The 24,574-nt window shown below is 30.9% G+C and overlaps 1 protein-coding gene and 1 long non-coding RNA gene across 2 annotated transcripts; both read left to right on the top strand.

Moving 5' to 3' along the window:
- Positions 1-4,002: 4,002 nt before the first annotated feature.
- Positions 4,003-4,969, top strand: LOC136063132 (uncharacterized). The gene is made up of 3 exons (XR_010624833.1): positions 4,003-4,126; positions 4,212-4,381; positions 4,691-4,969. It is a non-coding gene; the product is annotated as an uncharacterized LOC136063132 (long non-coding RNA).
- A 13,350-nt stretch (positions 4,970-18,319) lies between these two features.
- Positions 18,320-23,315, top strand: LOC112017326 (uncharacterized). Its single transcript, XM_065763048.1, has 6 exons — positions 18,320-18,382; positions 21,659-21,788; positions 21,873-22,042; positions 22,347-22,632; positions 22,769-22,932; positions 23,048-23,315. The coding sequence occupies exons 1-6, from the start codon at positions 18,352-18,354 to the stop codon at positions 23,203-23,205; spliced, it is 939 nt and encodes a 312-aa protein (XP_065619120.1). The 5' UTR covers positions 18,320-18,351; the 3' UTR covers positions 23,206-23,315.
- The last annotated feature ends 1,259 nt before the right edge of the window (positions 23,316-24,574 follow it).

The raw sequence follows: 24,574 nt of genomic DNA, 5'->3' as shown, positions 1-24,574 counted from the left end.
GAGGCCATTTCTATCATTTTGGAGGTTATTATGGGGTATTTTTTTTTATTAATTATTTTAAAGGTTTTATAAGATATTTCAGTCATTTTGAAGTTTTTTTGGGGTATATTGATTATTTACAAAATTTTGAAGTATTTCTCAATTTGGATGCTTTCATGGTGTTTTGATCATTTTGAAGATTTCAAGATGTTCTCTTAAGACATAAGAGGGGTTTTAGAATCATGAGAAAGGAAGTTCTATTCTCCTAAGGCTGAAAACGCTTTAAGCTCCTTTTGGCATGTAAAACATTTACAGCATTATCAACCTTAAAGATAGTGTATTTCTTGATCACCAAGAAATTATTTTTCTTTAATCAAGTTTCTCAACCGAAATTCTCAACCACCTCAAATGTCCAGAAATGAGGAAAATTTTTCATTTTCCTTTTTTGTTTGTTTGTTTGTTTGTTTTTGCTAAAACAAATGGGATCTACATTCGATACATTTTCTTTGTAGAGTATGTCTATGCTTGTACAATTATTAATCAAGATTTCCATCCCCCTAATTTTCTTTAATATGTGGAGTTAATATGGGCTTATTAATGAAAATGGTTCAATTTGATTTACTAAATATTTTGTATATATGTATTGCACCGCATATAAATATAAATATTCCTTATTCATCAAACTAGTGGTACTCTATCACTATTATTCATCCTTTATATGGCATGAAGAGGAAGACTTTTCTTCCAATGTGGGACTTGAAGCCAAAAAAGATTACAAAATGCGACTCTTGGTCTTAAGGCAAAAATGTCCCCACACACATATATATATATATATATATATATATAAATATTTATGTGGACGACTAAATTTCTTGGTTCGAAATAAGTCAAACAAGTAAAATAGTTTCACAAATGTGAATTTGTATTGATGAATTTGTGGTACAATTCTCTGTGATTACAAAAGTGTGATCCTCTGATTCGATCTCCTTAAAAGATTTGTTAGTTTGGAATTGTTGTAATGTGATTTTGATTCGAACACCAAAGTATCCTTCAATTTGGTTGAGGGACGAATCGAAGATTGTTGAAACGGAATTACAATGAATCTCTGGCTATGAGCTTGTTAGAAATCCTTTATTCTTCACGTTCTTCGTATGTTCTTCGTGTTCTTGGTGCGTTCTTCATCTTCGAAGGTTTGTGGTGGAAGTTCTTCGGTGCTTTAGAGGCTTGAATCCATAGAGCTTCATTGATTTTTGGTTTGTGAGATTTCTGGAGGCTTTTGAGCTTGATTCCAGTGAACTTTGAGATCTAGGAATATGATTTGGATGATTCCTCTTCGAATGTTCTTTGTATTCGAAGGTTTGTGGTGGAAGTTCTTCAGAGCTTTAGAGGCTTGAATCTGTAGAGCTTCACTGATTTGTGATTTGTTGATGTTTTCGGACACTTTAGGCTTGATTCCCATAAACTTTTGGATCTAGGCGGATGATTTGGATGATTTTCCTTCGAATGTTCTTCGTATTCAAAGTTGAAGTTCTTGAAGTTCTTGGAGGCTTTAGAGCTTGGTTCCGGCAGAGCTTCTGGACTTCTGAGTGCTTCAGATGGCTTGGTGTCCTCCTTCCAGATCTCTAGATCTCCTTAGCTTTCCTCTAGATCTCCTCCAAATGCCTTAGGAAGGCTTCTATTTATAGGAGTTTAGGGGTAGGTAAGTGACACGCGGCGAAGCTTGATTGGTGACACGCGGCAGAGCTTGATTGGTCCGCTTATATCATTGCTTACATGTGCGAGGCTGATTATGTCATCGCTTACATGGGCGAGGCTGATTATATCATCGCTTACACGTGCGATGATGTGTGATTAGTTTTTGCGTGACACTTGGCAAATTTCTGTTGGTTTCTGAGTAGTGATAGCAAAACCTAGCAGCAATACATGGCGCTTTGTAATTGGCTGTATTTTGTGGACTTAGTAGTGTGACGTGTTAGCTTGTGATAGGTTGGAAATTTTTCCTGTCTACAATTTATATTTGGTATGACTCTTCCTTAATGCGATATTATTTAATATTAATATTTTAAATTATCACCTTTAGATTACAAGTTTTCTTGTACGTTTCTCAAAAGAAAAAAATTGCAAGTTTTCTTTATTATTAACAAATATGTCAAATTTCGTTTTGATCGATCAATGTTATTTACAGTTTAATAACGTATTATATGTATAATTTTAAAGTCCAAAAAACTTAACATCTAAATTTTACAAACATGGATAGACTAAGAGGACAGCATAATAAATAATTTAAAATGTTAGAGACATAATAGGTAGCGGCTCCAGGAAATTTTTTTTTTTTCAGAGTGGTCATTAAAAAACTTAAATTAATAAAAAGTTTAATATAAATAAAACTTGAATATGTTAACACACACACACACACACATATAAAACACGCCCAAATACATAAAGTTTCAAAATTTTCTTCACAAGTTCTCATATTTGGAAATTATTATATGATATGATAACTTCATTATCAATGTTATTAACTACATCTATTTCAGATTCTCAAAAAAAAGAAAAAGAAAAAAGACTACACCTGTTTCAATGTACACAATTAAGCAATTATTAAACTACTAATCTCTCATTTAATTACCAACATATTCCCTAAACAAGTAACAATATAAATAAAATGTATTATCTTTTTGAAAAAATATATTACATAAATCCAACAAATTCAATTAAAGACTAAATCAAGTATTAATAGATTAACTATTTGAAAAGTGTGCATTTTTAAATAAAAAATAGCAATCTTAAAATATGCCATTTGAAAACACAATTTAAAAAATCACAGTTAAACGTTTGATTTAGGCCTTTAGGCTAATTTATTTATTTGGGCAATTTAAGAGAAGTATTACGTCCACAACATTTTTGCAAAACTTACATAACAAAGCCTAGGTTGTAAGTTTTTACTAGTTCTAATTTGAATATACCAATGAAATTATTTTTTTGTCCATCAATAGTAACCTATTATTTAGGATTTGTTACAAAAGTGTTGTAAAAATATTGTGAATATAATATTTTTCGCAATTTTTTGGAGAGGTAAAATTTAATTTTTAATGGGCTCAAATTGTTATTTAAGGTGTTTAAGCTTTTTTAAGGGTGGTCAAGTTTTTTTTTAGGGGTGAGATTTGGGTTCAGTGTCCAGTTGCACTGGATCCATTGAGATTATAACACGTGTCCACTTTTGAAAACATGTCACTATCTTAATGGGTCAAGCGCACTACATGCACTGGACCTAAACCTCACCCTTTTTTTAGGGTGGTCAACAATTCATATCAATTGAAAAATCAATTTTTTAAAGGTACATTAAAAAAATATCCAAGTCAAGGTAGTCATGTGACCACTCTGAACTACACTTGGTGCCGCCCCTAAGTATAATATGTCTTTAGTCATTGATTTTCTGATTATAAAACTTTTATCATTTTTTTTTTCTTAATTTTTTCTTTTTTGTTTACGATTCATGATCAATGGTAAAATCGATTTCTTACCCATGTGATTAATTTTATGGACAATTTGATAGGAGTCTTGGTGGCGCTGAGAATATGAATTAAGTGCAATAATGAAAATACAAAGTGTGCCTTTGGATGAGCTTAATTCATCAATTTATTCATTTCAAAAAACAGATTCATCAATATATTTAACTTCTTTTTCTGAGGAGATCATTATATTTAACTTAGTTTGTTTATTTGTAAAAATTAAATTAAATCTTGAAAAATATAATATTTGAAAAGACATACGTTCTATTTTAGGATGAAAACAATAACATGTCATAAATTAAATTCATCAATATATTGTTTATTCATTTCTCAAAAAAAAAAAAAAAAAGTTTCATTGTCCTTGATGTATTTTGTTAAATATTTCTTTGACCTATGATGATTATGCTTTAGCCCTGCTTGATTGAAACTGTTGCCATACTTGACCCATATCTCACTGCCCAATTGTTATTAGACAGTGTATTTAAATATTCCTAATGTGTTGCAGCAATCAAAAGAACAAAAAGACATTTTCGTCCGGCGCATTACTTACTTAAAATACAGTCATGCTCTTTACTATGTGATACTGGGGTGGAAAAGTATGACTCTGGTGTTTTTGAAGCCAGTGGACACAAATGGTGGGCTCTAATATTGTTCTAATTCTTTGTTTTTTCTATTCAAATATAAATATTTACTTCTAATGTAGTCAGTTTTATTTTGCAGGAGGTTGTCTATCTATCCAAAAGGAAACGAGAAAATGAATGGAAGTGGTCACATATGAATTTACTTGGCAATTGTTGACACCGAAAAGTACACTCTTGGCTGGGAAATTTATGTCAGTTTCAAATTGTTCCTGTTCGATCAAATACGGGACAAGTTCTTGACCATTCAAGGTTTGCTCTCTCATAGTGTGTGTATATATATATATATATATATATAAACATGGCTTTCATGATTGTATTTTGGTATATAAGTTGTTAAATTACTGATTTTCTAAAATACTTAAGCTATTAGAAGATGGTAAATTTATTCACTTGTTGGACACTTGAGCTATTATTGAGTAGGAACTCAATATGTGAAAATTTAAATAGAATGTGAGAAGGTCACAGGGAAAATTTAAACTCAAGACTTTTTATTCTGATACCATGTTAAATTTTCAATTCTCTCAAAAACTAATCTAACATATCTTTTTTTCTGTGTAGATGTTGACGGGTTAATTAGAAGATTCCATGATATCAAGACTGAATGGGGTTTTCACAAATTTCTATCCCTTAAATCTTTTGAAGATCTTTCTCAAGGATATCTTGTCAATGATTGTTGCATATTTGGTGCTGAGCTTTTTGTTCATGAACGCAATGCCAAACGAGAGTTTCTTACTATGATAAAAGAGCCCCTTAACCGTACTATGACTTGGAAGATTGAAAACTTTTCATCACTAGATAAAGTGACATATTATTCTCGAATATTTCAAGTTGGTGATGTGAAATGGTATTAATTTTTATTATTAATTTTTTTTAGGTAATATTATAAGTTGAACTTTTATTGTTGTAAAAAAAAGGAAAGTTTCTTTTTTGAAACTTAGAACCTGTTGTTTTTAACTCTTTTTTATTGAATCCATGCAGGAAGTTACTGGTTTACCCCAAAGGAATTTATAATGGAGAAATGAATGTGATATCTCTCTTCCTCTTATGTTGTGATTGTGATGATTGTGCTCTACCTGAGCACAATTTTTTTGCAGAATTCAAGATAAGTATAAAGGACCAAATTAACAATGAAAATCACGTGGAAAAAACAGGTATGTATGCTTATATGTGTGTGTACTGTGTGCGCACACACGTGCCTCCCATTCTCTTTCACCTTGTTTTGTTCCTGTGTAAGTTTTGTCTCAATTTTTTCGTTTTGTTTTGTTTCTTACAGGAAAACATTGGTTCACTACCTCTTCGAATGAATGGGGTTTCTCACACTTTATGCCTCTTAAGGATCTCCTAGATGCATCCAAGGGACTTCTTATGAATGATGCTTTAATTGTAGAAGGAGAAATAAAAGTTATGTCTAATGTTAAGTGATTCCCTAAAATGATTGTCTAAGAAATTATAGCAAAAACTATATTTTAAATATTGTAAAAATACTTCTTTATCCCGGAATTGCATTTGGGGAGGTTACGGGATTATTATTATTGTAATTGCAAAGATGTCAATATTAAAAAAGTTTAAATTTGTCTTCTTTATTTTGAAGCTTGTGTGTGCGCTCACATGCGCGCATGTGCGTTATATACATAAATACACATAGGTATGTATATATGTGTGTGTGTGCATATATATATATATATATATTATGTAATTATGCATGTATGCATACATGTATGTATGTATGCTCTAAATCATCTTAGTAGTACGTAATAACTAATAAGTGTGTATTTACAAAAGTTAAGTTCATCTTTTATATGATATAATTTTATTTCAATGTAATACTATTTCATAAGTTATTATAGATTTAATATTTTATCATTATCATAATTGGTATACGCTTTGACTCAAGTTATACCCGGTATTAATTTTGTTAAAATTAAATCTCTTAGTATCTTTATATTAAAATTTTAAATCAAATATTCTTTCAATATTTATCATACACATGAAAATTTATATCAATCAAATGTGTTTTACTATTCAATCAATAAATTATGCAATAATTCAATAAAAAATTAATCAATAATACATTTTTATATCACAAAAAATATAAAACCCGAACTATATATGTGCGTTTTTAGACCCCTTAAACACAACCATATTAACCTAGTTATTTAACCAAGTGATTAACTTAGGTAAATTATGCAAATCTAGGTTAATACATATAAATCATATCATTGAACAGTGTAGAAAATAAATAACACAATGATATGATAACCCAGGAAAATCAAACCAGTAAAAAACCTAGGAAGGATTTAATCTAGCTATCCTCAAGATAAAACAAATTCACTATGAAAGAATTGAAGTTTACACAATAGTGACTTAGACCACTAACATTTTATTGCTACATTAAGTAGGAAACTTACTACTACAATTATGTGACAGCTCCAAGTCTATGGACTACTTCTTTCTTAGATTCACAGCAGCCATAAGTACTCCCACTTGTGTTTTTCTTTAAACTTTTTATGAAGCAATTGAAATGATTATCAAGCTCTTGATATAATCTTGATTCTTGATAATCCTTAGTATATGTGAAGGCAAACACCTCGAGATTTCATAAGAGATTCACATATACAGCATAAACAACTACTACAAAACGTGGCTAGGGTTTTTTATTTTATACTTAAGGCAAAACATAAAATCCTACACGTCATACGAGCTTGGGCTGAGTTGGAAAATTCTGCAGAAAAACAATCTGCACGAGTTTCGATCGATCGAGTCTAATTTTCGATTGATCGAGCCTTATAGATTTACATAGTCAATCCTACAGAACACTCAATTTCAACTTTACAAATAAATACACTTTAAGCTGCCTAATTCTAAACTCTAAATTTTGATCATGGTTTGCCAACATGATAAAAATTGAAGTTGCAATACATTAATTCTTAAAGTCTTAGAACCTAACAATATATATAAATGAGATGATTTTTTATCTTCTTATTTTTTTAAGAGCTCCACAATATGTATAATTGAACTCCACGATGTATATGGAAGTATATCATTAGTAAAAGGGTAAACAAATGTCATGCCCTAACAAGCGATTTATAGGCAATTGGTTTATTATGGCTACGAAATCAACAATGAAGAAAATTTGGTCTTTAGCTAGCAATTTATATACATAAACACACACATGTATGTATATAAATGTGTGTGTGCATACATACATACATACATACATACATACATATATATATATATATATATTATGTATGTATACTGTATGCTCTAAATCATCTCAGTAGTACATAATAACTAATAAGTGTGCATTCATAAAAGTTAAGTTCATCTTAATTTTATATGATATAACTTTATTTCAATGCAATACTATTTCATAATTTATTATAGATTTAATATTTTATCATACTCATAATTGGTATATGCTTTGACTCAAGTTATATTTGGTATTAATTTTGTGAAAATTAAATCTCTTAGTATCTTTATATTAAATTTTTAAATCAAATTTGATATCAATAAAATGTGTTTTACTATTCAATAAATAAATTATGTAATAATTCAATAAAAAAAAATGAAATAATACATTTTTATAACATAAAGAATATAAAACTAGAACTATATATAACTGAGATGATTTTTTATCTTCTAATTTTTTGAAGAGCTCCACGATATTTATAATTGAACTCTACGATATATATCAAAATATATCATCAATGAAAGGGTACGCCAAATGTCATGCCCTAACAAGCAATTTATAGGCAATTGGTTTATTATGGCTACCAAATCGACAAAACTAGTTGTTACCCATGCTTCACACAGTTTTTTTTTTTTCTTTTTTTTTTTTAATTTATAAATTTGTAAATATTATAAGTAGACATAATTTTTTTTAAAATTAATTTTTTTTATTTATTATTTCATGTATTCCTCTTTTTAATTTGTAACTAAACTCTTTTCTTTTTTTTTTTTCTTTTTTTTTTTTCCCTGTAAGAAGAAGCTAAACTTGATTGCCCTTAAAAAGGTAAGTTGTAAATGTCAGAATGCGAGAAATTATTAAGTGAACTTGAAGACCAGATTAGTGATGCGCGGTGGCCTTCCCACTCAATCGTATAACGCGTAGTAGTCAATATTGCCCTTGAAAAGATAAGTTGTAAATGTCAAAATGCGAGATATTTAGGGCCCGTTTGGTACATGTGTTTAAAAACTGAAAATTGTTGTCTAAAAATATTTGTGAAAATACGTGTAGGTGAAAAAATGCGTTGAAATGCGTGAAATGTTGTTTAAAAACTGAAAATTGTTGTTTAAAAAGACTTACCAAACACCCCCTTATTAAGTGCACTTAAAAGACTAGATTGGTGATACTTAGTGGTCTTCCCACTCAATCGTATAACGCATAGTAGTCAATATTTCTATATAATAAAATTTACTTTTATTTTTTCTTGTGCTACAAATATTAGTTTTGATCAATGTTGATGCCATAATAATAAGAGATTAAATTCTATAAGGATGTAGTGTAAAACTCAAATTTTACCACCCAATGCCAACATGCCACATCGTTATATTACATATTAAAGAATAGACACAACTACACTCAATCAATTTTAATACCCATTTAAAATTCAACTTAACTATGAGTTTATTGAGATATTATTGTGTGGTAAGATGTATTGAGTTTTAAGTAAAAGCTGATGTGGAAATCATTTATTTGATGATGTAAAACATAAATTTTATATCTCATCCTTATCAAATTCGGACTTTAATAGTAAGAATTGTTTTGTTTAGTGCAAAACATGATACAAATAAAGTTGGCAAGTTCTTTTCAACAATTATCTTCCTTTAATCGGTATTGCTATGCCCAATCACACAACATATATATACATAATTTTTTTTTTCTTTTTCTGCATAATATTTAAAATTGAACATTAGGAAATTACATATCAATTCAATATCTGGATCGTTCATATAATATTAGCCTTTTCTCAGTAAGTTCTTTTTACTAATTGTTTTCCTTTGGCGGAAATCATCATTCTCAATCATACAACCTACACATTACTTTAAATATTTAAATGAAAGAATTAAAAATCAACCGCTGAATCTACACCCAACAAAATGAATGTACATGAACCATTTTTTTTTTTTTTTTGAGAAATAATTACAACATGTTTCTAACTCCGCAGTTCGAATCCTTTCCCGCTAGACCTCCAAGCACTTTGTACATGGAGATGTGCCAATTTAGCTACAAGGCCTTTGGCACAGGAACTAAATTTTAGATGAGAAAGGAAAATTACTATGTCTTAATCAAACAATATTAGATATTTACAAATTGGAATCAAGAGTAAAAATAGAGAGAGAATAGCTTCAAAGCTTTAAATACAAAGGAACAAAATTATGAATTTTGGAGTGAGAGAGAGATTAAAGAAGAAATTAAAGGGTTTTGATTGAATTTTTTTGGAGCATCCCTTGCTTCTTTTAATAGTAGGACTTAATTTGTACCAAATTGGTCTTTTGTGTGCTGGCTCTTTCACCAATTGTCTTCATTTGGCGGGAATCATCATGCTCAAATCCTAATCACATAACCTGTACATTAATAAAATAAAGAAAAAACAATATTTAGATGAAAGATCTCAAATTCAAATCCAAATCAATCTTTGAATCTGCACCTCGCATTACCAAAATTTTGGATAAGAAAGAAAATTATTACATCCTGATCAAACAATATTTGATAGAGCAATTTGAGATAGAGAGAGAATACCTTACATGGGAATTTAAGTAGCTAAGTGTGGATATTTAAGGGCATGTGAATTTGGGTGTGAGTAGCATAAAACTGATAGTAAATTATTTAATGTATTTTAAGAAAAAAATTAAAATAATAGTTACCAAATTGATCTTGGCAGGTTTACTTCGTATTTCCATAATAATTATGAGTTTATGACTGTTGTTTCCAAATAAAAGAATAGTTTTGCAATGGACAAATATGGATGCCTTAAAGCTGCTAAAAAGTCTTATTTAGAGGTTAGTACGTAGATCATTTAAGTTTGACGTTAGTGCATAGGAATAGAGAGGGAAACAAAATTGGACTATCCTATGTGAAGCAAAGTTGGACTTACCCAAAAAAAAAAATACAATGTATTCCTACTATTCATTCTGACATGGAACCTCAAACTCATTGTCACTCACCACCGTGAACTTGCTCTCCTCCTTAACCCTAATAAAAACCATCTCTCCTTCACTATTTTTTGTTTCCATAACAACTTCACGTAGAATTTGATGGCCAAAGAAACGAGGATTTGAAGAAGGTATGTATTTTTTTTGGTAAAAGGTATGTATATTCAATTGCAAGAATGCCTCTTTTAAATTTCAACTTGAGCTTGGTCTATTTATATCAAAATGAAAAGCATTATGGAGAATATCAATGGGTTTTTTATTTTTATTTATTTATTTATTTATTTTATTTTTTACGAAAATAATATCAATGGTTGGTTCTAAACTTCTAATAATTGTGGGTGAATATTAGATGTACTGTGGGTAGTGAGGATTAATTACTAAAAGACATCACCTTGATAAAGGAAGGGGAAATTGAAGAATCTATGGGTAACGGTTTATTAAATAAGAAATAAAACGGTTGAATTCAAAAATAAAAAAAGCCTAAAGAGTAGAGTAATTGTCATAAATGTTTTTCACCAAAAACATTTTGTTTACTTGGACTACCAAAAACTGTCATATAATAAATTAATAGTTTTTACCAAAAATTACATGCCATAGGAAAAAAAGAAAAAAAAAACAAAAAATAAATAAAAATAAAGACAATAAGTAAAGATAATAAAATAATTGATTCTCTTTTTGCTCAAATTAAAAGATAATAAATTGTTTTCATAGGGAATTAGGAATGTTCCAATCCTTTATTAAACTCAAAAGAAAGATATGAGAACCATAAAGTGCAGAAAAGTAATCTTTGGGGCATATCAAGGTAGTCAGTCGACCATCTTCCTCATGTTGGACTTCCGGTAATCCTTCTCTTCCCTATGAATTGATCTCATGCTAGCAGTCAGCCAAGCTTTGTAGCTTGAAGTAGGATGGAGAAACCGAGTGAAACAAACGTCTCTAGCCACCATCCTTTTCAAGCAAGTTTCACAGATCTTTCCCAAGACCATCTTAATGAAGACCGAGATATGAAAGGCACCATCATCACTTGAAACCCCTTGACAGTCTCCAAATTGCCTTGCAATGCGGTATGAGGAATATAAAAAGCAACGATGAAGCCCAACCAAAGGAACACAATTGTCTTTGAAGATGTGGTTGACCATGGCTGTAATGCACTACCATTCCGCTACTCATTAGACATCAAAGGTGGCAAGACGCTTCAAGAATTTAGTGAACTTAAAGGGGTTCATCTCATTTTTTCTGAGCTTGTAGTCATTGTTGGGTTCTAAAGATTTAGGATTTTATTTATTTAGAACTCTAATGTGTAATGTTGGCAAATCATGATCAAAACAATATGTTTAGTCTTGTTTAGACTTGCTCAGAGTTGTGTCTTTTATGTAAAGTTGGAATCAAGTGGCTGCAAAAGTATTAGTGACTTTCGGCCTGGTTCGATCGATCAGAAATTAGATTCGATCAATCGAAAGTCACTTATCAGTAAAATCAGCAAACGTAAAAAGGCCATAACTTATTCGTTTGAAGCCCAAATTGCGAGCTGTTTTTTCCAGTATTTAAAGGACATCATAAGCTAACCCTAGGTAGGGTTTTTGGAGCTTTTTAGAGAGATTAGAGTGCCTCTTGTGCCTCTTTGGTATTTTAGGGTTTTGTACCCAAACCTCTCTAAGGTTGTTGCTCATATTGCTGTTTTGTGTAAATCTCTTGTGAGATCTTTGAGGAGCTTTTCTTTACACAAAGCTTAGGGTTTTCAAGGTAGAGATATTATCAAAACCTTAATGATCATTCAGTTGCAGATTCAAGAACTTAAAGATTATCAAGCGGGGGTGCTTGTACTTGATTGAAGAATTCAAGAAAGAAGGAGTCCGTGGATTCGGAGCTTGCACGTGGTTGTGTCAGTAAGTTCTACTGGTGGGTAGCATTAGGAAGTCGAGCGGGGAGCTTGTAGTCCTTTTGTATGAACTTCGATTCTTTCATAGTGGATTCAGGTTTGCCTTGAGGATCGGTGGGTCAAATCCTCCCCAGGTTTTTACCGTGTGGTTTCCTGGGTGATCATATCTTGTGTTTTTTATTATTCCCTGCTTTATTATTTTGATATGATTATTTGATTGCTTTAACCTAGAATTGCATAATTTGACTAAGTAACAACTTGGCTAATTAATCTAGGCTAACCAATCTAGTTGTTTTAAGGGTCTAAAACCGTACAGTCATGATAATGCTTAGGAAGATATTGACTAGGAGGGATAGTAGGAGGATGAAGCAATCCAAGCCTCTCATATAGTCATATTTGAAGAAAAAAAAAAAAAAAAAGAGAAAAGGAAGAAAAAGAAAGCATGAGAGGAAAAAGGAGAGATAAAATACAAAAAAAATGGTAATTCAAAGGTGATATAAGGAGCCTCAATGGATTGAAAACTAAAAAGCACCATGAAAAAATTAGAGGAATTTCACTAGGTTGAGAACCTAAGCAAAAATTAGGGATCATACCTGAAGGAGGAGAGGACTCCTTGTAAAGAAGGTTGCTTCCCCCTTTGAACAATGTCTAAACCATTAAGAGTTTTAGCTAAGATCATGCCTATGGGGCTTCCCTTATTCAGATCGTTGACCATCAAGCACATCCTTTGATCTACTTAATATGTTTCATGCACCAAGAAATACCTCGCAAGAAGACATAAAAAGAAGGCATTGAGATAATGAGAGCATGCCTTACTAGCCCTATCAGCCATAGTAACGCCCAACCGAGAGAGGTATGCAAAACCATGTGAATGTTCAACTTGTTAAGCATATACCATTGCTACGCCGCAACCAAAGAAATCCCAAAAGGTCATCAGCCAAGTCAGCAAAATCCTCACTAATGGTAGGAAGGATGAGAGTGCTAACATTGGGTTCGCCCTTGATCGCACTAAACTCTTTAATAGTGGGTCATATTTCCACACCATTAAATTGGAAAGCATGCCAAGTAAGAATTGAAAAGTTGGCAGTAGCATGAAGAAGAAGTTCATCCATTTTGATTTGGTGATAGGGACAGATGCAAAAGAGGCCAAGAGGGACAAGATCATCTTTGAAACTAGGGCAGAGCCTTTTGATCCATGTCGAAACTTCTAAAGGAGATAATTCTGCTATTGGAAGGCCTTGAGAGGTGTTGTCTAAGTTTAGAATACATTTTGTGAAGGTTTAGAAGCCCCCAATAGCCATTTTATACTTAAATAAGGTAGCTAGGATTTTTTAGTCCACATTATGCATACACAGGGTAAGGCTGCGTACGCATGATCAACACCTGTGTATGTAGGCCTGTGTATGCATATGCAGGGAAGAAGGTAAAGCCGAATCCTATTTGGAGTGTTACTCCTTCCCCAAGACTTCTTATGTAATTCCTACCACCTAAGGGACTATTCAAGGAATAATCAAGCTCATATTTTCAAGCATCAAAGGTCAAGAAAAGTAAAATTGCATAAGAAATAAATGCAATTATCCCCATGAGTTATAAATTAAGTACATGTCCTTAAAAAAAAGGGAAAAAAAGCAAGCAAAAATGTAAAAGATTTTTCTTAAAATACAACCAAATGTCTCAAATCAAATCCAAAGTAAAGAAAAAAGAAAAAAAAAAGTAAAAAGGAATTGTTGTGTCTATGTCTATCTGTTTGTCTACAGGATCATCGAAAACGCCTCATCCTTTGCTAATAACTGGGAGTAGTCTCTGAATCACCACCACCATCATCATCATCACCGTCACCCGAGTTGGCCAAACCTCCAAGACCATACATTTGCCTAGAGTACTTGATCACCTCCAGGTTGAGGTTCCTAGCAAGCCAGACGAGCTCCTTGTGCTTCTGTATAGTAGGCTGAATTGAGAAAGAAGACAATTTTAGAACAAGTGATTGAGAGATAAAGGAAAATACAAGGCAAAGAGTGGAAGAGAGCTCACCGCTCGTGTACCCTTAGGGAAAGGGTAACCTATGACATTTGTGTTGCAGCCCGCCACATGCTTACAAGCAAAACCATTAGGACCGTAGGCATAAATTGACCAAGGAAGATGAGAAGGTTCAATAGGAGCACCAGTAGCAAGACTAGCCTGACATAATTATTCCATTTGAATATCATCATGTGAAACAATGCAAAGGAAAAATGGATATAAATGAGAAGCAAAAGAACATATACTGCAGGAGTGAGAAAAGGCATGAGGCAGGTTATCCTTCATGGAAAGTGGGGTAAGCATAAATAAGGGAGGATTTATCGGAATTTGTGGGGCATTCTCACCCACCAACTAGCAGCGTACCCTCTTTGTCAGGTAGAGTGCTCTCAAGCCAGTACCCTCGAAGGGCTGGTTGATCCCGAATGCGACAAGAGCATCCTTCTCTAAGTTCGAGTCTGTAAAAGGGGGAAGGTCGGCCCATGGGCTCCATAAAACTTGTGACAACACATAGAATTAGAAGAAAAGCCCTAAGAAACATGTAAGGGAAATAATAAAAGGCACTAAATCCCTAACTAACCTCATCAGAAGGTAACCCATTAAAATGAGTCCTAACCAAAGTGAAGCTCTTCAAATCTATCTCTGCTCCCCGAGCAATGAGACCCTATTGCACAGCCCAACACTAGAAAGGAAAGCACAGTTGGCAAGATGACAATTTGCAAGATGATATTTTGCAAGAAAAGCAGATACAGTTTGCAAGAAAAGCAGATACAGTTTGCAAGGTACAAATGTGAGCAATTTGCAAGATGATAGTTTGCAAACTAAAAGCATAGGTACGGTTTGCAAGAGCATGACGAATAGTTTTCTTTAAGCCTAAATGACATATGGATGAAAATAATTGCAAGAGTGGGAAATGCATGAGATACAAAAGAAAAAGGAAAGGGAACTAACCTCAAGGAGCTTCCAAGGCCCCACTAGCTGGCACAGAGTCCCCTGGCTAAGCATATCCAAGGAGGAGTACAAATAGGCAAGACATGCCTGTCCCCCTCCCTAAACTTGCGGAAGAGGGCTAACCACCTCAAAGATACCGTTTTCCCTCTGTTGGCAAAGAGGTACACCCCTAGAAGGTACAACAAAAAGGCCTTAGCCATCCAGGCTCAGTCATTGACCGTCACCTACGAGAGGGGCTTGCAATCCATATAAACACAAACTAACCCATATCCCAAAACAAATACTCCATACTTACAAACTTGTCAGAAGCCCAAAACACCAATATACCTGCTGTTCTCTTGCTTAAACAATAGAAAAATTGTTAACTCACATTATCTTACACGAGAGTACCTTTCAATTCCAAAAACTATCGAACTACACTTTGAAGAAATACATTCCATATTCTTATATGATTCTTCCCTCTTAGCCCAAACCCATCAAACCCTTTTACACCTAGTACTATTTTTTACAAGGAATAGGCTTCCACACACAACCCAAAATAATAATAATAATAATAATAATATTAAAAAATCAAACTTGGACGTTTTACAACAATAATTAAAAATAGTTGCTCAATAATGATCGCTTAGCATTACTGATCTCAAAGTGTATCGTACTTCAAAATTTGAAGAAATTTTACAATGCCTCTTCCATTACCTTGTATATCATATCTTTCCCTGTCAATCAAAGGAAAAATAATTTTCGAGATAAGTAAAAACCTTAAAAAGAAGTCTTAAACTCATCTAATCATGCTATCACATACAAACTCAAGTGTAACAGCAACACGATCTGCTAAACATTTTACAACTCAACGATTATGTACCTATTCATAAACAAATTCCAAATTTTGCCAATATTGACAGCCACAGAAAACACACAAGTAGAAATTCTTAAGCAATTGTAACAATCCACAAGGAAAAAAAAATCAAACAAAATAACATCTTTATCAAACATAAACAACAAGCCCTACAGAGAGAAACAATAAAAAGTAAAAAAAACCCAGTTCCCACAACATTTAAAAAAAAACCCTATTTGATGTTTAAAAAAAACCCTATTTTGTTCGACATTTGGTTCCCCCTCTTGGTAAAGACTTAAGTCAACATGGCTCATAGCATGCGTTTTGAGTTTTTCACTAGGATTGTGTTGTGACTCTTTATACCCTACCAATTAGTTGTTCATCTAACTCATCAACGACTATGATGTGAGGTATTAGCTATTGATTAGCGTATTACTATAGTCACACATCGATAAGAAAGTTATATTAGTTGCCCCCTCTATGTTTTTTAATTTTTATTTTTATTTTTATAACCAACAAAAAGTTGTCTAATAAACCCAAAAAAAAAAAAAGACTTTAGCTTAAGGATTTATTGTGCAAAATGTTGTAACCGTGTTTGTGCAAATACTAGTATTTGTGGTTTGTTAAAAGAGAGAAAAAAAAAATTACAAAAAGACTTTCCTAACCAATTATAAGTTGTAAGTAGTTACCAATTCTAATTTTAACCCATTACCAAAAAAAAAAAAAAAAAAAATTTACCCACTAATAATCGTTGTTAACAAATTGCCATATATTCTTTATCTTAAAATAGACGTAAATTCCTATGCTAAAAGGAAGTAAAATATCTGTGATATTTTTATAATATTTTTTTAATAAATTATTGATGATAAATTATTACCAGTTTTGATTTTAACTCATACCTAAAATTATTCTTTTACCTACTAGTAACCGTGTCAATAACAATATGCAATTTATTCTCTAAACTAAAATAGACAATAAATTTATTTGCAAAATAAATCGAATGTAATTGGCTGATGAGAATTTTATTGTAATTTGCAGGGTCTCCTTCGAGGTTACCGCCTGATCTAATACGTTTGTTTCTGATGATTTGACGGCCGATGTTTGCGTCAAAAAGGAACACGTCGGTCAACCAACGCGTCTGGTGACATGTGGGTCGTTCATCCAGCTTATCAAATTAGTTGACGACGACATCGTTCTGCTGTCCATGCTCTAACGCGGCTAATATCTTGGATCCATACATTTTTTTCTTTGCAAGTTTTCGTGGAAAGAAAAACAACTCAAACAGTTTAGGCCCGTTGGGCCATTTGGTACAATTTTTTTTTTCCCACCTGAATAAATAGGCATGAAAAAGAATGAAGAAGTACAAGGAAGAAACAAGGAAAAAAGTAGAGAAGTTGCCACCAACTTTTTACTAATAAGTCAAAAAATTAATATTATTAAAGAATAGTTGTGTAAAGGAGAAATTACACAACCTAAAATGAAACCTAACAACACCAGCATCAATGACCCACCCCAACCACGACAATCTAAGAGGTGGAGCCTATGAAATTAGGAAGAGGAGGGAGGAGGGAGAGTGCGAGAGTGGATGATGATGACTGACCCCACCAACACTAGGATCAATGACAACAATAATCCTACAATAGCGATGGTTGTAATCTGAGAGAGAGAGAGAGAGAGAGAGAGAAACATAGAAGAAATCATATATATGTTGTTGTATAATATCATCTATATTGTTGCAATATGTAAAAATTTGAAGAGCGGTGCATAATGAATGATTATTCATCATCTAAAATGAATTTAAATTTATTTTGCATAACCCAATAAGAATGCTCTTATAATAATATATGCTTAAAACATTTATTTATTTATTTTAATAAAAATAATCATTCAATATGCAATTTTCACATCGTGATCCACTCATATGTGGAAGATGAGTAATTTTTTGAATAGTATAAATGAAATGAAATTTTTCCTTTTACATAAAAATGTCATGGGTGTGGTTGCCTTAGCTTTAATAAGGCTTCATTCATTTGTTTGTTGTTTTTTTTTTCCTTTACTTTTTCTTGTTGTTGTTGTTTACTTTTTACTAAAGTCTTTATCATGGTTTCTTTGTACGTTGATCCCAAAAGGAAACCTAGTTCTCCAATTCTCCTCTTCTACCCAATCAAAATAGGCATCAATCCTTCTTTTTCCTTGCATCTTGATTCCTTATCTATTCTTTCCTTCGGACCAATCACATTCACACATACAGTTTCGTGTGTAAAGTGCCATGGCATTGTTGTGGAGAAGATTCCTATTGATTACCCTATAAATAATGCAAATTAGGTTGTAGTTTTCAAAAAAGTGATTTCTAGATATTAAACACCAAAATCTGAAGACATGGGGGAAACCAAGCTCATCGATGACCTCAGTATGTTCTCTTTCCCTTTCCAAGATTATTAGTTTACTCTATTATTTTTGTTTCTTATTTAATTATTTAATTTAAATATTCATAATAAAAGAATATCAAGATTTTCATACTTCCTAAACCCCGTGCAAACACATCAAACAATGGATATTATTTCAAATCTTGCTCTTGAGAAAAAAAAAAAAAAAAGGGAATGATATTTCAACTATAGCTTTTCATTTGATTCGACATCAAATTTTTCCTAGATTTTTATACATTAATTTTTAAAAACATTAATGCACCAATTTAAAATGTTTAATGTAGAACAAAAATCAACCTAAACACAAGCACAATGAAAATAAAAATTATTACAAATTATCATTTCAATATTTTTTAGTTGGTGGTTTTAAGGACATTTCAATAATAGTAGAAATTTTTAAGATATTTTGGTCTTTAAAATTTTGAGAGCATTTTTATCACATTAGATATTTTTGTGGAATTTTGGCCATTTTAGAACTTATGAGAGCAATTTGATCATCATAAAAGGTTTTAGGTGAGGGTTTAAGGGTATTTTGGTCGTCTTGAAAATGTTGGTAACGTTTTGAGAGCATTTTTGTTACTTTAGAAGTTTTTCTAATGCATTTTGGTCATTATAGAGGTTTTGTGTGCATTTCAGTCATTATAAATGTTTTATGCAAGGTTTTGAGTATATTTTGGCCATCTTAGAAATTTTGAGGCAATTTCTATCATTTTGGAGGTTATTATGGGGTATTTTTAAAAAAATTATTTTAAAGGTTTTATAAGATATTTCAGTCAGTTTCATGTTTTTAGGGATATATTAATTATTTACAAATTTTTGAAGTATTTCTCAATTTGGATGCTTTCATCGTGTTTTGGTCATTTTTAAGATTTCAAGATGTTCTCTTAAGATATAAGAGGAGTTTTAGATTCATGAGAAAGGAAGTTCTATTCTCCTGAGGTTCAAAATGTTTTAAGCTCCTTTTGGCATGTAAAACATTTTCAGCGCTATCAACCTTAAAGATAGTGTATTTCTTGATCACCAAAAAATAATTTTTGTTTAATCAAGTTTCTCAACCGAAATTCTCAACCACCTCAAATGTCTAAAAGTGAGGAAAAATTTCATTTTCCTTTTGTTTGTTTGTTTGTTTGTTTTTGCTAAAACAAATGGGATCTACCTTCGATTCATTTTCTTTGTAGAGTATGTCTATGCTTGTACAATTATTAATCAAGATTTCCATCCCCCTAATTTTCTTTAACATGTGGAGTTAATATGGGTTTTTTAATGAAAACGGTTCAATTTGATTTAATAAATATTTTGTATATATGTATTGCACCACATATAAATATAAACATTTATATTTGGTATGACACTTCCTTAATGCTATATTATTTAATATTAATATTTTAAATTATCACCATTAGGTTACAAATTTTCTTGTTTCTCAAAAAAAAAAAAAAATTACTATTTTTCTTTATTATTAACAAACATGTCAAATTTCATTTTGATTGATCAATGTTATTTGCTTTTTAATAACATATTATATGTATAATTTTAAAGTCCCAAAAACTTTACATCTAAATTTTACAAACATGGATAGACTAAGAGGACAATAGAATAAATAATTTAAAATGTTAGAGATGTAATAAATGACGGCTCCAGGAAATTTTTTTTCAGAGTAGTCATTAAAAAACTTAAATTAAGAAAAATAAAAATTGAATATGTTAACATAAAAAAAATTAAAAAAAAAACACCAAAATACATAAAGTTTTAAAATTTTCTTCACAAGTTTTCATATGTTGAAATTATTATATGATATGATAATTTCACTATCAATGTTATTAACTACATCTATTTTAATGTACACAATTAAGTAATTATTAAACTACTAATCTTTCATTTAATTACCAACATATTGCCTAAACAAGTAAAAATATAAACAAAATTTATTATCTTTTTGAAAAAATATATCACATAAATCCAACAAATTCGGCTAAAGACTAAATCAAGTATTAATAGACTAACTATTTGAAAAGTGTGCATTTTTAAATAAAAAAATAGCAATCTTAAAATATGCCATTTGCAAACACAATTTAAAAAATCACAATTTAACGTTTGATTTGAGCCTTTAGGCTAATTTGTTTGTTTGGACAATTTTTGAAAAGTACTACGTTTACAACATTTTTACAAAACTTACACAACAAATCCTAGGTGGTAAGTTTTTACTAGTTCTAATTTGAGCATATCACTAAAATTATTTTTTTGTCCATTAGTAACAACATATTACTTAGGATTTGTTACGAAAGTGTTGGGAAAATGTTGTAAACATAATATTTCTCGCAATTTTTTGGAGAGGTAGAATTTAATTTTTAATGGGCTCAAATTGTAATTTAAGGTGTTTAAGCTTTTTTAGGGTGGACAAGTTCTTTTTAAAGGTGAGGTTTGGGTCTACTGTCCAATTGTATTGAACTCGTTGAGATTATAACAAGTGTCCACTTTTGAACACATGTCACCATCTTAATGGGTCTAGTGCACTACATGCACTGGACCTAAATCTCACCCTATTTTTAGGGTGGTTAATAACCCATATTAATTGAAAACTCAATTTTTAAAGGTATATTAAAAAAATATTCAAGTCAAGGTGGTCATGTGACTACTCTGAACTACACTTGGTGCCGTCCCTGGATGTATTCTGCCTTCGATCATTGATTTTGTGATCATAAAACTTTTATCATTTTTTTTTTCTTAATTTTTTCTTTTTTGTTTACAATTCATGATCAATAGTAAAATTTCTTTCTTATCTATGTGATTAATTTTATGGACAGTTTGATATGAGTCTTGGTGGTGCTGAGAATATGAATTAAGTGCAATAATGAAAATACAAAGTGTGCCTTTGGATGAGCTTAATTCATCAATTTATTCATTTCAAAAAACAAATTCATCAATATATTTAACTTCTTTTTTTTTAAGAAGATCAATATATTTAACTTAGTTTGTTTATTTGTAAAAATTAAATAAAATCTTGAAAAATATGATATTTGAAAAGCCATACGTTTCATTTTAGGATGAAAACAATCACATGTCATAAATTAAATTCATCAATATATTGTTCATTCATTTTTCAAGTTTCATTGCCCTTAATGTATTTTGTTAAATATTTCTTTGACCTATGATGATTATGCTTTAGCACTGCTTGATTGAAACTGTTGCCAAACTTGACCCATATCTCATTGCCCAATTGTTATTAGAGAGTGTATTTAAATATTCCTAATGTATTGCAGCAATCAAAAGAACAAAAAGACATTTTCGTCCAGCGCATTACTTACTTAAAATACAGTCATACTCTTTACTATGTGATACTGGGGTGGAAAAGTATGACTCTGGTGTTTTTGAAGTCAGTGGACACAAATGGTGGGCTCTAATATTATTCTAGTTCTTGTTTTTCCTATTCAAATATAAATATTTACTTCTAATGTAGTCAGTTTTATTTTGTAGGAGGTTGTCTATTTATCCAAAAGGAAACGAGAAAATAAATGGAAGTGATCACATCTCAATTTACTTGGCAATTGTTGACACCGAAAAGTACACTCTTGGCTGGGAAATTTATGTCAGCTTCAAATTGTTCCTGTTCGATCAAATACAAGACAAGTTCTTAACCATTCAAGGTTTGCTCTCTCATAGTTTATATATATATATATATATTCATCTTTTATGATTGTATTTTGGTATAAATTGTTAAATTACTGATTTTCTCAAAAACTTAAACTATTAAGAGATGATAAATTTATTCACGTATTGGACACCTAAGCTACTATTGAGTAGGAACTCAACACGTGGGAATTTAAGTAGAATGTAAGGAGATCATAGGGAAAATTTAAACTTAGGACTTTTTATTCTGATATATACCATGTTGAAATTTCAATTTTCTCAAAAACTAATCTAACATATATGTATTTTTTTGGTGTGTAGATGTTGATGGGGTAATTAGAAGATTCCATGATATCAAGACTGAATGGGGCTTTCACAAATTTCTATCCCTTAAATCTTTCGAAGATCTTTCTCAAGGATATCTTGTCAATGACTGTTGCGTATTTGGTGCTGAGCTTTTTGTTCATGAACGCAATGCCAAACGGGAGTTTCTTACTATGATAAAAGAGCCCCTTAACCGTACTATGCCTTGGAAGATTGAAAAATTTTCATCACTAGATAAAGTGACATATTATTCTAAAATATTTCAAGTTGGCGATGTGAGATGGTATTAATTATTATTATTATTATTATTTTTGATGTCTTATTATAAGTTGGACTTTTATTGTTGTAAAAAAAAGGAAACTTTCCTTTTTGGAACTTAGAACCTATTGTTTTTAACTCTTTTTATTGAATCCATGCAGGAAGTTACTAGTTCACCCCAAAGGAATTTATAATGGAGAATCGAAAGTGATATCTCTCTTCCTCTTTTGTTGTGATTGTGTTCTACCTGAGCACAAATGTTTTGCAGAATTCAAGATACGTATAAAAGACCAAATTAACAATGAAAATCACGTGGAAAAAACAGGTATGTATGCTCATATGTGTGTGTGCACACACACGTGCCTCCCGTTCTCTTTCACCTTGTTTTGTTCTTGTGTAAGTTTTGTCTAATTTATTTATTTATTTTTTGTTTCTTACAGAAAAACATTGGTTCACTACCTCTTCGAACGAATGGGGTTTCTCACACTTTCTGCCTCTTAAGGATCTCCAAGATGCATCCAAGGGACTTCTTATGAATGATGCTTTAATTGTAGAAGGAGAAATAATAATTATATCTAATGTTAAGTATTCCCTATAATGGTTGTCTAAGAAATTATAGCAAAAACTATACTTTAAATATTGTAAAAATACTTCTTTATCCTGGAATTGCATTTGGGGAGGTTATGGGATTATTATTATTATTATTGTAATTGCAAAGATATCAATATTAAAAAGATTTAAATTTGTTTTTTTTATTTTGAACCTTGTGCACGCACTCACATGCACACACCTACTTTATATACAAAAATACACACATGTATGTATATAAATGTGTGTGCATAGTATATATATATATATATATTATGCAATTATATATGTATACATGTATGCTCTAAATCATCTCAGTAGTACATAATAACTAATAAGTGTGTATTTATAAAAGTCAAGTTCATATCTTATATGATATAATTTTATTTCAATGTAATACTATTTCATAGTTTATATAGATTTAATATTTTATCATACTCATAATTGGTACACGCTTTGACTCAAGTTATATCCAGTATTAATCTTGTTAAAATTAAATCTCTTAGTATCTTTATATTAAATTTTCAAATCAAATATTCTTTCAATATTTATCATACTCATCAAATTTTATTCCAATCAAATGTGTTTTACTAATCAATCAATAAATTATGCAATAATTCAATTAAAAAAAAATCAATAATACATTTTTATAATGCAAAAAATATAAAACCTGGACTAAATATAAATGAGATGATTTTTTATCTTCTTATTTTTTGAAGAGCTCCACAATATATATAATTGAACTCCACAATATATATGGATGTATATCATATTATCATCAGTGAAAGGGTAAGCCAAATGTCATGCCCTAACAAGCAATTTATAGGCAATTTGGTTTATTATGGCTACCAGATGTCATGCCCTAACAATTGGTTTATTATAGCCAAATGTCATGCCCTAACAGTGTAGGAAAGTTGGCCTTTAGCTAGCAACAACTGAAAGTCGTCGTTGATATGCTTTAAATGTCCACTTATTATTATTATTATTTTTTTTAATTTTTAATTTTTTTTATTAATATATATATCAGTAAAGACATTTGTCTTAGCTAATATTGTTGCAAATACTTTGTCAAGAAAAGTTTTTCAGCTTTGTCGCTAATATATTGCTATCAAATTATCAATAATAACAATAAAAGCGTTGCTAATATTGATAATTTTTTCCGTAGATAACTTAGGATAAAACATACATTATTATAGCTTGTTAAATGGCTTCGTTATCCAAGTAAAACTTTAACTTTTATGATTCACTAGCATCATTATTATAATAATCGATCTAGTAATTAATATTAAATTGCTGTAACTTCCTTGAAATGTGAAAGAATGATTTAGATCATCAAGTGTGATTGTTTTTCAACTTTCCTCTATTCTTTGTATTTCAGT

Source organism: Quercus suber, unplaced genomic scaffold (assembly GCF_002906115.3).
Source record: "Quercus suber isolate HL8 unplaced genomic scaffold, Cork oak 2.0 scaffold_488, whole genome shotgun sequence".
Classification (NCBI taxonomy): domain Eukaryota; kingdom Viridiplantae; phylum Streptophyta; class Magnoliopsida; order Fagales; family Fagaceae; genus Quercus; species Quercus suber.
Note: the sequence above shows the minus strand (reverse complement) of the source record. Positions and strands in the feature narration are given on the sequence as shown.

What these genes read in the sequence shown, in the direction of transcription:
- LOC112017326 (XM_065763048.1), top strand. Translation starts at nt 18,352, where the DNA reads ATGGGGGAAACCAAGCTCATCGATGACCTCA. An exon ending in GAAGTCAGTGGACACAAATG is followed by an intron (nt 21,789 to 21,872) that starts GTGGGCTCTAAT and finishes TTTATTTTGTAG; the next exon opens with GAGGTTGTCTATTTATCCAA. An exon ending in AAATCACGTGGAAAAAACAG is followed by an intron (nt 22,933 to 23,047) that starts GTATGTATGCTC and finishes TGTTTCTTACAG; the next exon opens with AAAAACATTGGTTCACTACC.